Source organism: Microcaecilia unicolor, chromosome 2 (genome assembly GCF_901765095.1).
Source record: "Microcaecilia unicolor chromosome 2, aMicUni1.1, whole genome shotgun sequence".
NCBI classification, from domain to species: Eukaryota; Metazoa; Chordata; class Amphibia; order Gymnophiona; family Siphonopidae; genus Microcaecilia; species Microcaecilia unicolor.
In genome coordinates, this window is record NC_044032.1 from 466181564 (window position 1) to 466198389 (window position 16826).

The 16826-nt window shown below is 41.9% G+C and overlaps 1 protein-coding gene across 4 annotated transcripts in view; it reads left to right on the top strand.

Annotated features, from left to right (window-relative positions):
• Window positions 1-16826, top strand: part of UBOX5 (U-box domain containing 5) — a 59635-nt gene that overhangs the window by 14552 nt on the left and 28257 nt on the right. For 3 of the 4 annotated variants that reach the window (XM_030191006.1, XM_030191005.1, XM_030191004.1), the window contains exons 2-3: window positions 10151-10243; window positions 15362-16547. In XM_030191006.1, the coding sequence (XP_030046866.1) occupies window positions 10190-10243; window positions 15362-16547 (1240 nt within the window). In that variant the 5' untranslated portion in view covers window positions 10151-10189. Of the gene's footprint in view, window positions 1-9491; window positions 9539-10150; window positions 10244-15361; window positions 16548-16826 lie in introns of those variants that run through there. The other variant, XM_030191007.1, reaches the window with a different exon arrangement.

Genomic DNA, 16826 nt, shown 5'->3' on the forward strand with positions numbered 1-16826 from the left:
GATTGGGAACAAGATGATTTGAATAATAAAATCACCAGACTATAAATTATATCTATATATATATATATATATATGTGTGTGTGTGTATAGATATAGTTGCACCTAAATTGCATATATATGCCTAATTTCAAAAATACTCGAGCAATTTTGTGAACCACTTATGAAACTAGACAAAAAAACTGCCTAGAGGTAATGGGAAAGAAATATGTTTAGCTTTCACTTGTGAGTCATGTCATACCTGGGAAGTGAAATATGTACTATAGTAAAAACAGTGGCTACAATCGAATGAACTATTTTGAACAGTTGATTTTCAACCTTTCATCTTTTGGCACACTTACAAGGTACAAACATTGCCAAAGCACACCACTGGAATCTAACCCATACCCACTTGTCCTTGCTAAGATCCATTCCATCCCCACCTATACTGTAACCTTCAGAAGTAGTTATTTCATTTAAATATGGTACTGAAATACATTAGAGTACCAATATACCTGCTGGGAAACTGGAACAAGATGGACTTAAGATTCCTACACAGACACCCACTTTCCAGCAGAACTCTTTACTTCTGTTGTAGGTGTAGAACATGACTCTCACCTGATGCAAAATACGAAACCACAAAATAACATGCGGACAAAAACTGAAAGCAGAGATACAGGACTCTGCATGTTGTGCAACACCAGAGACATAGATTCCTTGAGATTTTCTTAAACAAGCTACCCCTCCTTTTGTGTCTTAGTATATGTCCAAACTATCCCCCTCTTTCCTTATAACTTGCAATTGTATCATAGATCTCTTTATATTTTTTATTCAAGCTTTTTCCTGTTTCCAATTGTAAACTGCTTACTTTAACTATATTTGATATAACAAATAAACAAAAATGTGAGAGGAGGAGCTGGAAAGCTGATAGGTAGAAGAAATGTAGATGGAAGACAGAGAGGATGGAATTTGAGTGGGTAGACAGGAAAAAAAGAGGCAATATGTCAGATGTAGTGAAGGGATAGAAGAAGATGGGAAGAAATTGGAGAAAGGACAAATGGACAGCAACAAATGGAAAGAGAGCAGAAAAGAGAAACTGGGACCAACATCCTTGAAGAAATTAAAAATGACTAGACAGCAAAGGTAGAGAAAAAGTTTTGTGATTCCTCCCTCCTCTAAATTTAAGTTGAATCCTTTAGCTTTGGGTAGCCTTGGGAAATTTGTATCACAGATGTCTTTGTATTTTTGTTCAGTAGAAGGGGACCTTGATTTCTGTATTTTTCCCATGTTTGTGTTGCAAGTCTAGTTTGAGTTCTTGAGGGTTCATATTTTTCTAATTTTTGATCCCTTGTTCTGTATTTGGTGAAGGTCTGTCTGTGTTTTGCTGGTGACCGAGGTATGATATTCTGTTTTACCAGTAGTAGCTGTATTGGTGTTCGGATCCTGTATAATATTTGTAGTGCTGCCTATTTATAAGTAGGGTTCATGTTTGAATCATAGGAATTAGTGCTACTGTTTTATGTTGAATTAAGGTTTTTTTTCAGGTTTTGTTTTTATTGATTGCCTAGTGGTGATGGAGAGAGTTATGTTGCTATTAATCAGATGACATGAGAATCAAAATAATTATATTTTTATATGGTAACTTCCATGTAGAAATGTGCATTTTGCAACTACTAAGAAAATTGATGAAAAAAAGTCCCTCTGATGGCCAACATTTTGCAAGAAATGCTGCATCAGGGTATCTGGGACCATATGAACTTCAATATCAGCTGACAGCTCTGAGGCTTTTCCTCCTTTTCTTGGTTTTGTTCTGCATTTTGGATGGTTTTTTAAAAATCATTTGGGATGATTTAGTCTTTGTAGTTAACAGCTTTAGTTCAGATACTGCACTATATATGATTTAGTTGGAGATGATTTAGTTTGAGAAGGAATCCAGTTTTCTCTACTGAAGATTACTAGTGAGTGGATTGTTTTGTGAGTGCCCTCCCTAGTCCTGCCTAGAATACATTCACAATATAACCCCTTGCTATTTGGATGAACTGCAGTATGAAACGTCCAAATTCTGACTTTCCAAAATCAGGATTTGGATGTTTGTTTTTAGCAGATGGATGGTTTTTGGGCATTTTAAGGTGCCTATCTGCTTTGAAAATGAGCGACGTAGTATACTATGCCATACTTCGTCAACACAATATGCAATAGAAGAAAAAGCACAAAGGGCTCTCAAGAGTGGAAGAAACAAATGTGCTTTATTCAAAGACCCGACACTGGCCGTGTTTTGGCGTCAGTGTGCCTGCATCAGGGGTCAATCTATACATAAAAATTAGAACATTGTGTAGTACTATCTAAACTCTACATAACATGTTACAAAAATTATATAAATAACTTAAAAGCCAATACAAAAAACCCCCCCCAAAAAACATGCAGTGGCATATTTGTCTTAGTTTTACCTTATTAATAATCTCTGTGGTATATTTCTGTCGCCATATTTTTTACACATGTATATACATTAACATTTTTACTGTATTTTCAAACTGTGCATTTGTTGTTGTATTTAGACACTGTTTTGTGGTTGTATTTAACAGACATGTACACATTTAATTTCTCATTTTATATTTACTACTTTGTAGCTTCATCGCATGCCCCCTAGTCCTAGTATTTTTGGAAAGCGTAAACAAATGAGTCACGTCGACCCATTCCACTCCACTCATTATGTTATAGACCTTTATCATATCTGTCTTTTCTCCAAGCTAAAGAGCCCCAGCCGCTTTTCCTCATAGGGAAGTCGTCCCATCCCCTTAATCATTTTCGTCGCCCTTCTCTGCACCTTTTCTAATTCCACTATATCTTTGTTAGAGTACTGTATTTTCATCAGCGCTATCAGGTCAGTGTTACATATCCACACCTTCGTTTCCTCTGCATATTTTTATTTGTATTAGCTTTTAAGTAAGGGATGTTAGATACTGGCCAGTAACTTTCAAGTTTGTCCTGGTCAAGGTTGTTGTTCTTTAGCAAAAGACAGACCACTGCCTTTTGCATTTAGTCAGGTTAATTTTACACTTCCTTCATACTGGTGTTTCCTTTCAGGCGTGCATTTAAAGCAATATGCTGAATAGTTCACTTGATTGCAGACATTGTTTATAATGTACAACATATTTCACTTGCCAGGTATGATGTGACCCCCAAGTGAAAGCTAAACACATTTTCTTTCCCACTACCTCGACTAGGCGGTTTTTGTTTAGTTTCATAAATAAGTATTTTTACGATCATCAGGCATAAGTTCTTTGTAGTTTATACAGTTACATAATTTTTCATTATCAAGTCATGTATCATATGATTCGTGATGATTCATTTCATTCACATAAAAGGTTAGACCATTTTTCAGTAGTTTTAGTTCACTCCATTCGACCTCTCTGACACTACTATCTATGAAGGAGTGCATCGATCGCTCTTCAGCGTGCCTTTTTTAAACACCGTCTCTGAACACCATCACTTTCTAAAGCTAATTTTTAAACTGCAGTTTTGTTGCTGTTCAGTTCTGAAGGTGAGGTCAGCATTTACATGTGATTAGACTGATTTTTCATTGTTTCATGCTTCCTCTTAGGAAGGAGCACAGCAACAAAACTACCACTGCTGTTATTTACATTTTAAAGGGCTGCTGGAAACCCATTGGTTCCTCATTTATTATGAAAGTACCAACTCAAATTTCACCCAGTGCTGATCGGAACGCTTTTGCAGATAAAACAGCTATTTTTTTTTATTTTTGTAGTCAGGTTTATTGACCACCCATAGGACTGGATTCTGTAAATGGTGCCCAAACTTGGGCACCGGAAAAAATTGGTATGGAGAACTTGTTTAAAGAGGGTATTGAGTTGAGTGGAGGAGTAGCCTAGTGGTTAGTGCAGTGGACTTTGATCCTGGGGAACTGAGTTAGATTCCCACCACAGCTCCTTGTGACTCTGGGCAAGTCTCTTAACCCTCCATTGCCCCTGGTACAAAATAAGTACCTGAACATATGAAAACCGCTTTGAATGTAGTTGCAAAAACCTTAGAAAGGCGGTATATCAAGTCCCATTTCCCTCTCCCCTTTCCCTTTATAGTATAGTGCTTAGAGCCCATTTCCTCGGCCAAATTTGAGTGCCGATTCTTTATGCCAGTTGAAACCTGGTGTAAATGCCAGTGCCCAAATCTTGGCATTTGGGTGTGAGAATGGTGATACTCTATAGCTCCGCATGCAAATTTTTGGAGTGCCACCTAGTACAACCCTGGCCACACATGGGGTGTGGGGATATAGCGCACAGGAAGATGTGTGCACAAAATCTAATTACTACCAATTAACTGCAATAATTGACATTAATTGCTAGTTAATGACTTGATAGCTAATTAATTCCACGCACAAATTTGGGTGTCATATATAGAATCTGGAGGAGAATATCCTGGGACTGAGCAGTGTAATACAAACAATTATTGATGCTTTTCACATTTGTCATAGTTTTTGGTTTTTGTGGCAGATGGCTGTAGCACTGCATTTAAAAAATATATTTATATTACATGCACACTACCCATTTTTAAATACCTCAAACTTTTTGATCAAACTGAGTATAGTACATTTCATTTTAGACTTTAAAGAAGACTATTCCAATGAAAGCAGGACGCAGGTTTTTCCCAGTACATCGGGTATGTAGCTTTTTTGTCTAGTTGTATAGCTTAAGGGCCCTTTTACTAAGCTGTAGTAAGAGGGGCCCTGTGCTTTAGTGGCGTTCCGAGGGGCGCTGACACCCGGGGCGGATCGCCGGTGCAGCACCCCCCCCCCTTGCAGTGCGAACCCCCCCCCCAGTGCACGCCGCTGGGGGGGGGGGTGCCGCTCGCCGGTCAGCGTCGTTGGTTTCCATGCTCCTGTTCCGGGCAGAGGGAGCATGGAAACCAATGACGCTGACCGGCACGTGGCACCCCCCCCCCCCAGCAGCGTGCACCCGGGGCGGACCGCCCCCCACCGCCCCCCCCCTTGGTACGCCACTGCCTGTGCCTGCTTTTGCTGCTAGCCGGGGTCCCTTTTACCGCAGCAGATGAAAACAGCTAAAAATGAAATGGCTGAGTGGTTAGTTCACACTTGCTGTGCCACTATTTTGGGGGGGGGGGGAGCACCCCCTCCACCCATTGAGGGGAGCAGTAAGGGCTCCCATGCTCACCTGGAGGTAACCTGCCCACATTACCGCCGTGGTTCTGCTAGCGTCAGAAATATAGCGCATTGGGGGCAGAGCTACCACCAGCACTTGGGTGGCCGCGTGGCAACCCTTTAGTTAAAAGGCTCCTTAGTGATTCACAATAAAATGGCTTTGTGTCATAAAAGTGTTTTTTTTAGTGATCATTAGCTGTTCATATACTATTTAGGACCACTTTTATTCTTTATAACCAAGTACCAATATATTTTTTGATATACTGTAAATCTAATTTTCATTATAGACATTTCTTTTTAAACATTATTCTGACATCTAGTGGTTGTATGTATAGATTATTAACTTCCATTATGAGTTGCTCTAGTTAGCAACCTTATAACATTTCTTAGATTTTTATTCACAGACATATAAAAAATATATAGTTATGCCTGATATTTTTTGACTGTCTTCATTTTTTTCACCTAGTATAGTTTTTTTTTCTTATTATTTTAATTTCTTCTTTTGAGCATTTTTAACCATTGTTGTGTATGCATGTATGTATGCTGAGCTGTCCCCACTGGTGTTGCTCAGCGATTGGTTAGTACTTTGTAATTGAGAAAAGCAAGGTTTATTTGTGTGTAATAACACTTTATAAAAGTATGTATTTTTAACTCATTTATAATGGTTGTTACTTTTTGTTTGATGTCTTTAATGTGAGAAATGAAACAAAGAATAGGTATAGATATATGTATATAGATATATTTTTATTTCTACAAACAGAAATAGAACACACAGGAGTAGATAAATATCCTGTATAATAATTTGCACCTCCAACGTTCCATGTCTGGCTGCCTGGGTTCGTAACATCTCCTGACGTCAGCCAGCCTCCAGCATTCCATTCCCCCTCACTGTCCCGCCCTCACGTCAAGACGTAATGACGTCAGAGGGTGGAACAGTGAGAAGGAAGGGAACACTGGAGGCGAGCTGACGTCAGGAGGGATGTTTCGAACGGAACGGAAGCCAGCGGCAGCCAGCCAAAGAATGTTCCGGTACAAATTGAAGGGAGGAGAGAATCGCTTGACATCAGGGGGAAGGGGAGGGCAGGGCAGAGAAGAATTGATGGACATAGAGGGGAGGAGAGGGAAGAATTGCTGGACATGGAGGGGAGGGCAGGGGAGAGAGGAAAAAAAAAAGCTTACATGACAGCCTTCCTAGGGCCCGTCTAATTGTTGAGGAAACGGGCATGGTTCCACTAGTTAAATATGTTTAATATAATTTGTAATAAGTTCTCATTCAAGCGCATTTTGATAAGACATTTATGTTTTTCGATTTGGAGCATCTACTATAATAAAAAGCACCTCCAACGTTCTGAAGCTGACTCAGTGGCAGTGAAGGGTTCGTGCTGCCTACTGTATCCATCTCCTGTCCTGATGTTTGCGTACTTCCTGGTTCATCAAAAGCAGCAGTGACCAATCACTGTAAGGGAACGCTGCAGAGTTGCCAGGCAAAGGAATGCGACGTCACACGCATGAGGGTGTCATCATCCCTCCCTTCCAGTTCCAGCACCCCTCCCTCCGAATTTTAGAAATCATCTTCACTTACCCAAGTTGGGGTTACGGCGGCCAGCAGCAGCAGTAAAAGGTGTGCAAGCTTGGCCTTCTCTCTCTCTCAGCTCTGGTCCCGCCCTCATTTCCTGGTTCCGCAAGGGCGGGACCAGAGCTGAGAGAGAGAGAGAAGGCCGAGCCTGCACGCCTTTTACTGCTGATGCTGGCCGCAGTAAACCCGACATGGTAAGTGAAGATGATTTCTAAAATTCAGAGGGAGGGGTACTGGAAGGGAGGGATGATGACCCTGGAACTGGGAGGGAGGGGTGACCCTGAAACTTGGAGGGAGGGAGGGGTGACCCTGAAACTCGGAGGGAGGGAGGGGAGAAACTGAAACCTGGTCACCTTGAATTCGGAGGGAGGGGACGACCCTGGGACTTGGAGGGAGGGGGCGACCCTGGAACTCGGAGGGAGGGAGGGGGCGACCCTGGAACTCGGAGGAAGGGAGATAGGGGAGGTAGGGGATGACCCTGGAACTCGGAGGGAGGGGGGGGGGAGAGGACGACCCTGGAACTCAGAGGGAGGGAGGGGGGACCATGGAACTGGGAGGAAGGGAGGGGGGCCCATGGTGCACACACTCATTCTCATACACACACTCTCTCTCACATACACACTCGGACCCAGTCTCACACACATACTCTCATGCTCACACACACACTTTCACAGACACACTCGCACCCAGATTCACTGTCTCTCTGTCACACACACACACACACTTGCACATTCACTCTCACTCTCACACACTCTCTCTCAAACATACACACTCCGAGGAAAACCTTGCTAGCGCCCGTTTCATTTGTGTCAGAAATGGGCCTTTCTTACTAGTGTGTGTATATATATATATAAAGACTTATTTGAGCCAACTTGTGAACAGGTGACATATAATTGGCTATGTGAAAAACATGGGTTCTATAAGTTGACACCTATGGTTTTTAACATTTGACCTTGAACCTTATTTATTGACATTGCAAAGGCTAGTTGAACTGGAAACTGCAGTCTTTTGAACTGTATCTAGATGGAATAAGAGGAATTTTAACTATAAAAACATGCTGTCCTTTGGCACAACTTGTTAAGACTGTAGCTTCAATAACATGTGGCATTAGAGTTTTAAGAGCTAAACGTGTGCCATTGCATAGCTTTGGAGCATTTAGATTTCATAGCAGTATGATTTGTGAAACAATTTTTAAGTGTAGTTGATGTAGTGGCATACCTGGTGGATGTAGTGCATTTAGAAATTCAGCCGGATATTTTACAATGTCCTTAGGATCTTGCATTGTGTCAGTGGACAAATACGCTTCAGTTTCACCTGGTAGCATTTCTTGGATTTTGCTGTTCATTTCATTGACGTAAGTTTTTTAGAGCTAGAATTGCGCCTTCGTATAACCATTTGTGGTTTCTGTAATCCGCTTTGAACTATGTAAATGGATTTAGCAGAATATAAAAAAATTAACTGTGAGTAGAGATGTACTACTGAGGGGGGGGGGCGAGAATGAGTGTGAATGAGGGTGTACTGGTGAAGAGGGTTTGAGTGGGGGTTTCTACTGAGAGGTCTCTGAGAATGGAGTGTGAGTAGAGGTGTTTTGCTGAGGGGTGTGTGAGAATGGATGAGTGTGACTGGGGGTGTGCTGTTCTGTGGTGTGTGAGTAGGGGTGTACTGCTGAGGGATGAGTGCATGGAGGTGTGCTACTCTAGGATGTATGAGAACAGATGTCAGTGGGTGTGTGGTACTGAGGGGTGAGTGTGAGTGGGGGTGTGCTATTCTAGGGTGTGTGATTAGGGTTGTTTTGCTGAGGCATGTGTGAGTGGGGTATTTTGCTGAGCGCTGTATTACAATGGGTGAGTGGGGGGGGGGGTGTGAAAATGGCTGAGTGTGACTGGGGTGTTTTGCTGAGGGGTGTGTGAGAAAGGGTGACATTGAGTTTAATACTTCCTTGAATGTGGAGACTGGATCCCTACTTAGCACTAACTTTTTTTTTTCCAATTTGTTTATGTTGATTTTCTTGATTAGTTGTTTCTTTCACTCTAGAAAGTGCCTGCCATTTGGCTTTCACCGTTTTCCTGTCAAAGCACAACCTTCTTTTCAAGGGCATATTGAAATTCAGTTTCCCACCCTTTTCGAGGAGTGTTCTCCTGGCGTGGTAGTGAATTCATGCACAAACACACACTTCCCAGCCTGATCCCAATACTTTCTCCCTACCCTGTTCCCACCAGTCTCTGAACCTCCCTTGTACTGAAACTGTAAGGGAAGAGGTTATTAAAGAAAGAGAGAGGGACAACTAAACAGCTGCTGTCCATGTTTCTCCCCACCAGTCTCTGAGCAATCACCCTGTCCCAAGCAGTTTGTCACTTACCAACAGCAAGAAAGAACTTTCCAACCTACAGCCTATTCATTTAATGGATGGAGGTATTGCTCCCCTCCCCTGAGTGCCCCGTGAACTGAATCACTTCAAATTACACAATAACCTTGGCAACAGCGGGTAGAGTCTGCATGCCGAGTTTGGTGGCCATAGCTCTTCGGGGGCTGGAGGAATTTGGACATGGACAAACACAAGTTATGTAATGCGCGCATGCATTCATTCATCCTGGTGCAAAGTATAGGTAGCTTCTAAAGGAGACAGTGAATGGTCTAGTCAAAGCCTAGATCTGAATCCAGTATTAATTCTGTGGCAGGACTTGAAGACTGAAGTCCACAGATGATCATCAGCCAACTTGAAAGAGCTTAAGCTGTTCTGCCAAGAGAAATGGGGAAGAACTGTACCATCCTTCTGTGCAAAGTTGGTAGGCTCATGGGTGTTGCTGCAGAAGGTGATTCATACTGTGTCGATGAGTGTGAAGACTTAGGAAAGCAAGATTGTAGGATCTTGTTAGCAGCGTTTTGAATATTTCTAGAATTATTTCAAGATGAAAGTGTAGAGTTGTGTAGAAAATTGAAATACACACGTACTTTATTTTGAATTGTTTCACATTCAACAGTCTAACGTGCAAGGGTGGGTAAACTTTTGCAAATAAGTGTAGATGTTCCTTTTCCTGCTGGCAGCAAATCTAATAACAGGCAACTCCTCCACGGGTGCTGCTTTGTCCAGTTGTTGATGGCTACTGAATTGTTCATAGTCGAAGCAGCAATAAGTCTTCAAAACAATTGCTCCATTTCTGTTGCCTGTCTTATTCAGCATAATTTGAATCAATATTAGGGTTTCACATAGAAGAAGTACTTGACCTCCCCATGAGGTTCCATGGGCATATAATTCCAGTGTGCAGACAGTACTTGCTATGTACAAAGTATGAGTCTGTTCTCTAATTTCTGTCTTTTTCTCAAGACTTTGAGTCATAAAGGAGTTACTTATTAGTTGCCTTAGGATAACTGATTGGCATGTTTTTGTACTGTCAGCATGCTTACATTTCACTTTCTTTTTTAAGGCCAGAAGAATAGAAACTCCTTTAGGTTGACCAGCAAAGATGGTAGTAAACTTCTGCCTCCCACAGTTTAAGCCAAGAATTCACTGCAATAAGGTAAAATGATAAAGGCACTTTTTTTTGTCCTTCCTTGCTGTTTTTCACAAGGTTTGCATTTTATCTATTTGTGTTCATATATGGTACAACATCTGGAAGTTTCTTCTAGAACTGAAGTTCTCTATTGAGAAGCAGGAATGAATTGGTTATATAAGTGGGTGATGCCAGTTTATGGGGCTGGAATGAAACTTTAGAAACTACTAAAAATATTTTGAACTTGTATGTATCTATCCATGCACCAGCTCTCTATGGAAGGGTTTTATTCTCTTTCACATTCGCCAAATGGACATTTTGGAATAGCTCTTTCATCCCTGCAGTGTATGGGTAATTTTTTTTTCTCTGTTTACTAAGTTTGTGTTTTCCCTTGGGAAAAAAACAACTAAAAAAAAGTCCCCCCCCCCTTTTTTTTTTCATTTTGTTTCTCATGGAGCCTTTTTGTAAGCATTGGAGTCGAGTTAAAATCTTAATGTTAAAACCTACATATAACACATTACAATAATCAAGATGTGAGAAAATGAAAGCATAAACCAATTTCTGTAAGTCATCAAAGGTAAAATTGAATTTGGTTGTAGAAATTACAGCTCGTAAAACACTGTAATAGTCGATCTGCAAAGCTGTGCCTCACCAGTCAAGGCTGAATCCTGAATCTTTCTAATACACATTGACTGTGGGGAAAAATAGTATTGCCATCCAGCAATAAGCATTGATCTGGTTTGGGGAGAATTTTGCTCTCCCACCCAAATGAGTGGTTTTCTCAGAATTCAATTTAAGATGGTGATCAATCATCCAAAGAGAAATTGTTTAAAAACCAAAAGTAGCAAAATTAAAAGTATCGGGAATAGATCCAGACACAGAGGAAATGATTTGATCATCGTCGGTATATATGTAGTGAAACAGGCCTAAAGATTGTAACAATAACTCCAGTGAGCTAAACAAAAACAATCCATGAAAAAACATGCACCAAAGGACATTCCTGAGGAACTCCATAGCCTGGATAACAAGGAGGAGACATCTCACCATGCTTCTTGACCCTACAGCAGTGGTTTCTTGGGAATACTGAAAACCAAGCCCTTATAATCCCTGAGATGCCTTTAGCTTCTACATAGTTACATAGTAGGTAACGGCAGATAAAGACCTGCATGGTCCATCTAGTTAGTGGCATAGTAAGGGAAGATAGCACCTAAAACAATTTCTTTTAATGAGTCCATTTACTGAAATATGGGGAAAAGGACACAAATTGTATGCCCTGAAGAATAAAAAGCGGGCATCATTACCTCTGGATGAACTCATAGCCATTCATATTGGCCAGCTGGTTAGAGCTACTTATCTGGATCCAACAGTCAGTGTTGGTACTGGTAGTAGAAGTCATAGGCCCGGAACATCTGATAGATGAACTCAACTAGGCTCATGCCCTCGGGTTCTCTGTAGGTAAGATTTCACACTATGCTGACTCAGCAACATGCTTACACAACTGCTCGTTGGTGCACAGGTGCCCCAAGCTCTCATGCCAGTTGCTCAATGGAGAGCGGCTTAACCACTGGGGTCTCCAATGAGCTCGGTGGCCCTACTGATGAGCACAATGGCATGGTGGCTTGTGCACTGAAAGTGCAGCAGTGCCACTATGGTCAGCAAGTGGCCCATGTGTAAGGAGTCGCCTGGAGAATCGAAACTGCAGTAAATCATCTGTGTACCACTCTACATCAGTTTGGACAGGTACTGGCTCCCACTGTCACCTTCAGACAGGAAGACATTCTGCAGCAGCCTTCACTGAAACAGGATGGTCAAGAGACCATGAGAGTCCAGCTCGTGCAAGGCATGAAGCAAGCTGTAACCTCTTCCAGGGCAGGGGATCGGCAGAGCCAACAGCATGTGCTGCTGCTGCGCATTGAGAAAAGCAGCTGTGACCACAGGAGAGAGGCGGGAGATGAGCGGGAAAGGGAAAAAAGGTGCCAGAACACTGGCACAAAGAATCCCTGGGCTTCTAGGAGCTCATGCTCATTTTTGCCCAGCTGACTGCTTTTCAGGTTCTTCATTTCTACTAGTTAAGAGTTAGACAAATTTAATAATATTCTATGTAACAAGAAATGCCTATATTAAGTTAGTCTAAGTATCTGCTCTCCTGTTTTGTTCTTGCTTGTTCTTAAATTACATTGTCCTGGCTTTCTAATTTATAATTTCAGCAAAGCTTATAAATTTTGAGCAGTACAGGACCTTGCTGTTTTAAGACTTGGTTTAGCAGTCAACTGTGATTGATCTTTTTGATCTGAGTAAGGACATTTATTTTGGAAGCCTTGGGCTACTTTCTGGATATAAATGTTCCCTTTCTTTAGATTCAGTATGCCCCTTTTGTAGCTTCTTGAAGACCCAGATGTTTGCACCCAGTGTGACAAAGGGGCTGGTGCATTAAATATTTGTCGCCATTTTTTTTGTGGGGGGGAGGCGGGGGAGAGTAATTCTATAAAGAGGGCTCAGACAAGTACATGTGTAAATGTACATGTGTAAATGATCAGATGAACCCTGCCCTTATGCCTCTGCTGTAGAAGTATAAGTTGTAGAAACTTTACTCAGACTCCTGATGCAGATGTTGTAGCTGAAACACAGCCCAAGTCGAGTCAAGTGAAGATTCTCAATAAAAGACGTTTTGCTCAATCTTTTCCACTGCCTTTGTTTTTCTTGGAATTTATATGGAGGATTCTGCTTCTCTGTTTTCCTTTGCATTAAATATTTGACATTTGGGGGTGGGTGAGCAGAAATTCTATAAAGAGGGCACTGGCAGGTACCATATACATGTGTAAATGGGCAGAATACCAGCATGTATGCCCGTATGTGCGCACATGCATGTAAATACCAATATTTAGACTAGATGCTATTCTAATAAATACTATACTTTGAAGATGGGCATGCATCAGGGGCGTAGCTAGACTTCGGCGGGAGGAGGGTCCAGAGCCCGAGGTGAGGGGGCACATTTTAGCCCCCCCGTCACCGCCACCGACCCTGCTGCTGCCGCCACCACCAACTTTGACCCCTCCCCCTGCCGACAACCCTTTTGATCCCCGCCGCCAACCCATCGATGCCTACCTTTGCTGGCGGGGGACCCCAGCCGAGGCCCTCTTCTTCTGGTGCAAGGTTTCGTTCTGTTTCTGAGTTACGACGTGCAGGATGTCGGACTCAGAAACAGAACGAAGCCTTACGCCAGAAGAAGAGGACCTCGGTTGGCGGGGGTTGGTGTCCCCCGCCAGCAAAGGTAGGTGACGGCGGATTGGCGGCGAGAGGGGGTTCGAGAGGGTCGTCGGCAGGGGGGTCTGGGGCCAAATCTACAGGGGCCCAGACCCCCGTGGCCCCACGTAGCTACGCCATTGGCATGCATATGAGCAGAAATCAGGCAGGGCACACATTTACATGTGTAGATTAAAGAATTCTGTAATCTACACGTTTACCATTCTAGGCATGAACATATACACCAGCTCTACGACTGGTGTAAGTAGTTGTACCTAAATATGCACATGTATATTGTTAGGCTGGTATTTTGTGAAGGAAAGTAGGCTGTTAGATTCTATGTATGGCATCCAGGTTTGGTTACGATCCTGAGATGTGTGCCCACCTTAATTGGCTAATGAGCTGCTAATTAGCAAGAATTGGCTGCTAAGCAATTGATGTTAATTGGCACTGTTTAGGATTTGGATGCACAATCTGGCTGTGTGCAATTCTGTAACGCAAAGTGCCCAAATCCCTTTGTATGTGTGCGTAGCTTAAAAGGGGGTGTGGCCATGGGAGGTGCATGGGCATGTTGGGGGCAGTCTAGACCAGTTAGAGTACTTTGTCATTTTGATATTCACATTTTTCAGTTTCAGAAAATATTTGTGTAAATTTGGAAGCAAATTTAAGATCAATAATGCTAAATTATGGATTGAAGAAATTGCAGTGGTATTTGATTCAAGGATGGATGGTCAAGAACAATGTAGCTCTGAATCTATCAAAAACTTAGATGAAAGCCATAGGGAACAATAATTGGTTGTGAATGTGTTGATTTTCAGGGAATGGCATTTCCTATTAAGGATCAGGTTTTATGCCAGTGTTTTTCCACGTTTCGTTTTAAGTTGTTGATTATTGTTTTTCAGGTGATTCTTGAGCTGCCTTCATTTTGTTTAAGGCAAGTGAATTATGCTGTCACAAGGGAAGCTACCTTTTCTGCTGTTGGACCTTTTTTTTTTAATGGAGCCAGTTGCTAGTGTACTGTTCTAGGCAAAGTATAGTGTAGCTTAAACCATCCCCAAGTAGAAGCTTTACCAATGGACTCTCAGTTCTTAAGCAAATCTTGTATTATTTAGAATAAACAAAATCCAACTTATAGTTCAGTTGCTTAGAAGAGAATTGTTGCCTTCTGCACATAGTCTGTATCTAGCCACCCCAGAGGCAAGGAGATGGCTAAAACCTTGGCTCAGCTGAGAGGAAAAACTGTAACACTCAAAGGAAATAAGAAGGAGAAACTCGGGGTAAATATAAGGGGAATGACTTGGGGAAATGGTGAAAAATCTTGATGGAATTATAGTAAATTAAGAAGGGATCATCCCCTAGAACAGCTGCTGATCACAAAAGCACACTAGCAAGACTGGGCTCTCTCAGACCGCAGGGGCAGAGAGGGAAGGCTGGCCCTAGCTCAGTGCTAACAGCCGATAAGGAAAGCTCACAAGGAGTCAATCACAGGATACTGCAAACCATAGGAAAAGCAGTCCTAATACACAGTGCTGTCTATAACATAGACAATATAATTGAATACAGATAATACTTGTATTAAATATACATAACAATATACCCTGCCCCCATGAATATGGGGGCAGAACAGCTGGAGTGGATCTGCCATCTGCAGAGTTCTCTCAATTTAAGAAACAGCTTAAAAAATGTTATTCTTCAAGCTTTTCATGACTAAAGGATCCTAATTCGGTGGCTGATTTTGGGGTAGGGTAGTGGGCTGATTGAAAAGTGCAGAGGAGTTTTCTCATTGTTTTCTTATGTAAGTTATGTATGTATTATTGTACCCTGCCTGGATTTGTTTAAGTCTATGCATTACTTGTAGAAATTCAACGTAACATTTCACTTGTTTCTTTTATACCTTTGTAGATTAGCGCAGATGGTTATGAAGTTGAAAATCTCATCTCTGAAGACCTTACAAGAAGAAATCATGGCTTTCGGAGTGAATATTTCATTAAGCCACCAGTGCATATCACACTCACTTTTCCGTTTAATATAGAAATATGCAGAATTCATATAGACACTTCAGTGGGAGGGCTCCAGCACTCAACAGGTCTTGAAATCTACACATCTACCTCATCAAACAGAGCATCCTGGAATAGCATAGAGTCCCACAGCGCTCTTTTTAACTGCCAGAATTTTTCTGACAAAGATAGCTTCACGTTGGTGGGTAAAGTCCTGCTAAAAAATCAAAGCAGAGTGACATTCAATCACAGAGGCTTCAAGCCAAGGCCTCCCTTCCATCAAACAGACTCCATTGTCTCATACCCTGACTGTTTAGCTCAAGAACTATGGAATAAAGGTCCCTTCTCACTAGGCAATGTGACACACTTAAAACTTGTTATCTTTCATGTAACTGGAGGAGGTTTTCCATGTATTAAGAAACTGGAGGTATGGGGCCAACCAGCAAAATCCTGTTCACAGGAAGTAATAGACGGTGTACTTCAAGTCATCTGTAAGAGCAAAAGCCCAGGTTTTGGCTTACAAAGTCCTGTTTTACCAACAGGTGCTGATATGGCCAACAGTAGTGCTGACAACCCTCAACAGAACCTCCAGGAACAGATGGACATCATTTGGGATGTACCTGAAGAATTTTTGGACCCAATCACTTTGGAGATCATGACTTTCCCTCTGCTTCTGCCCTCTGGCAAAATTATTGACCAGAGTACTTTGGAAAAATGTAATCAGAGTGAAGCTGCATGGGGTAGGATGCCCAGTGACCCTTTTACTGGAGTGACCTACAGCCAGCACTCTCATCCCCTGCCTCACCCCCCTTTAAAGGCAAGGATAGACTCCTTCCTTTTGCAGCATACAATACCAGGCACCAATATTCTAGGAAGGGCTCAGACTGGATCTGTCCTCACACCTTCAACCATTGCAGTATCTTCCTTGAAAAGGAAAATAGATTGTATAGAGCCAACCCCGAATGACAAGAATGTAGAACCTTTCTGTTTTTCTGCTAGAAACTGTGTGGTCACGTCGACATCAGAATCATTTGCAAAGAGAATGAAATTTATTACTGAAGTAGATTGTCCACAGATGGAGTGCTCAGCAGGTACAATAGACATCAAGCCTAGTTTGTGTCTTTTTTTTTTTTTTTTTAAAGTCTGTAATCCTTTTTGAAGAGTTTACAGGATAATGACAGCAGAAAAAAAGAACCTATCAGCCCATGTGGAGGCTGATGTAATACAGTGCACTAGGCTTTGTGTATAGCTTAGCTTGGCTTTTATGCACAATTTTGTGCGCTGCTGTGGGCGCCCTATGTTAAAATCAATTTTACGCATTAGCTAAGTGCTCAAAAACTCATGCTGTCTTCAGCATGCAGCTTGTTTAA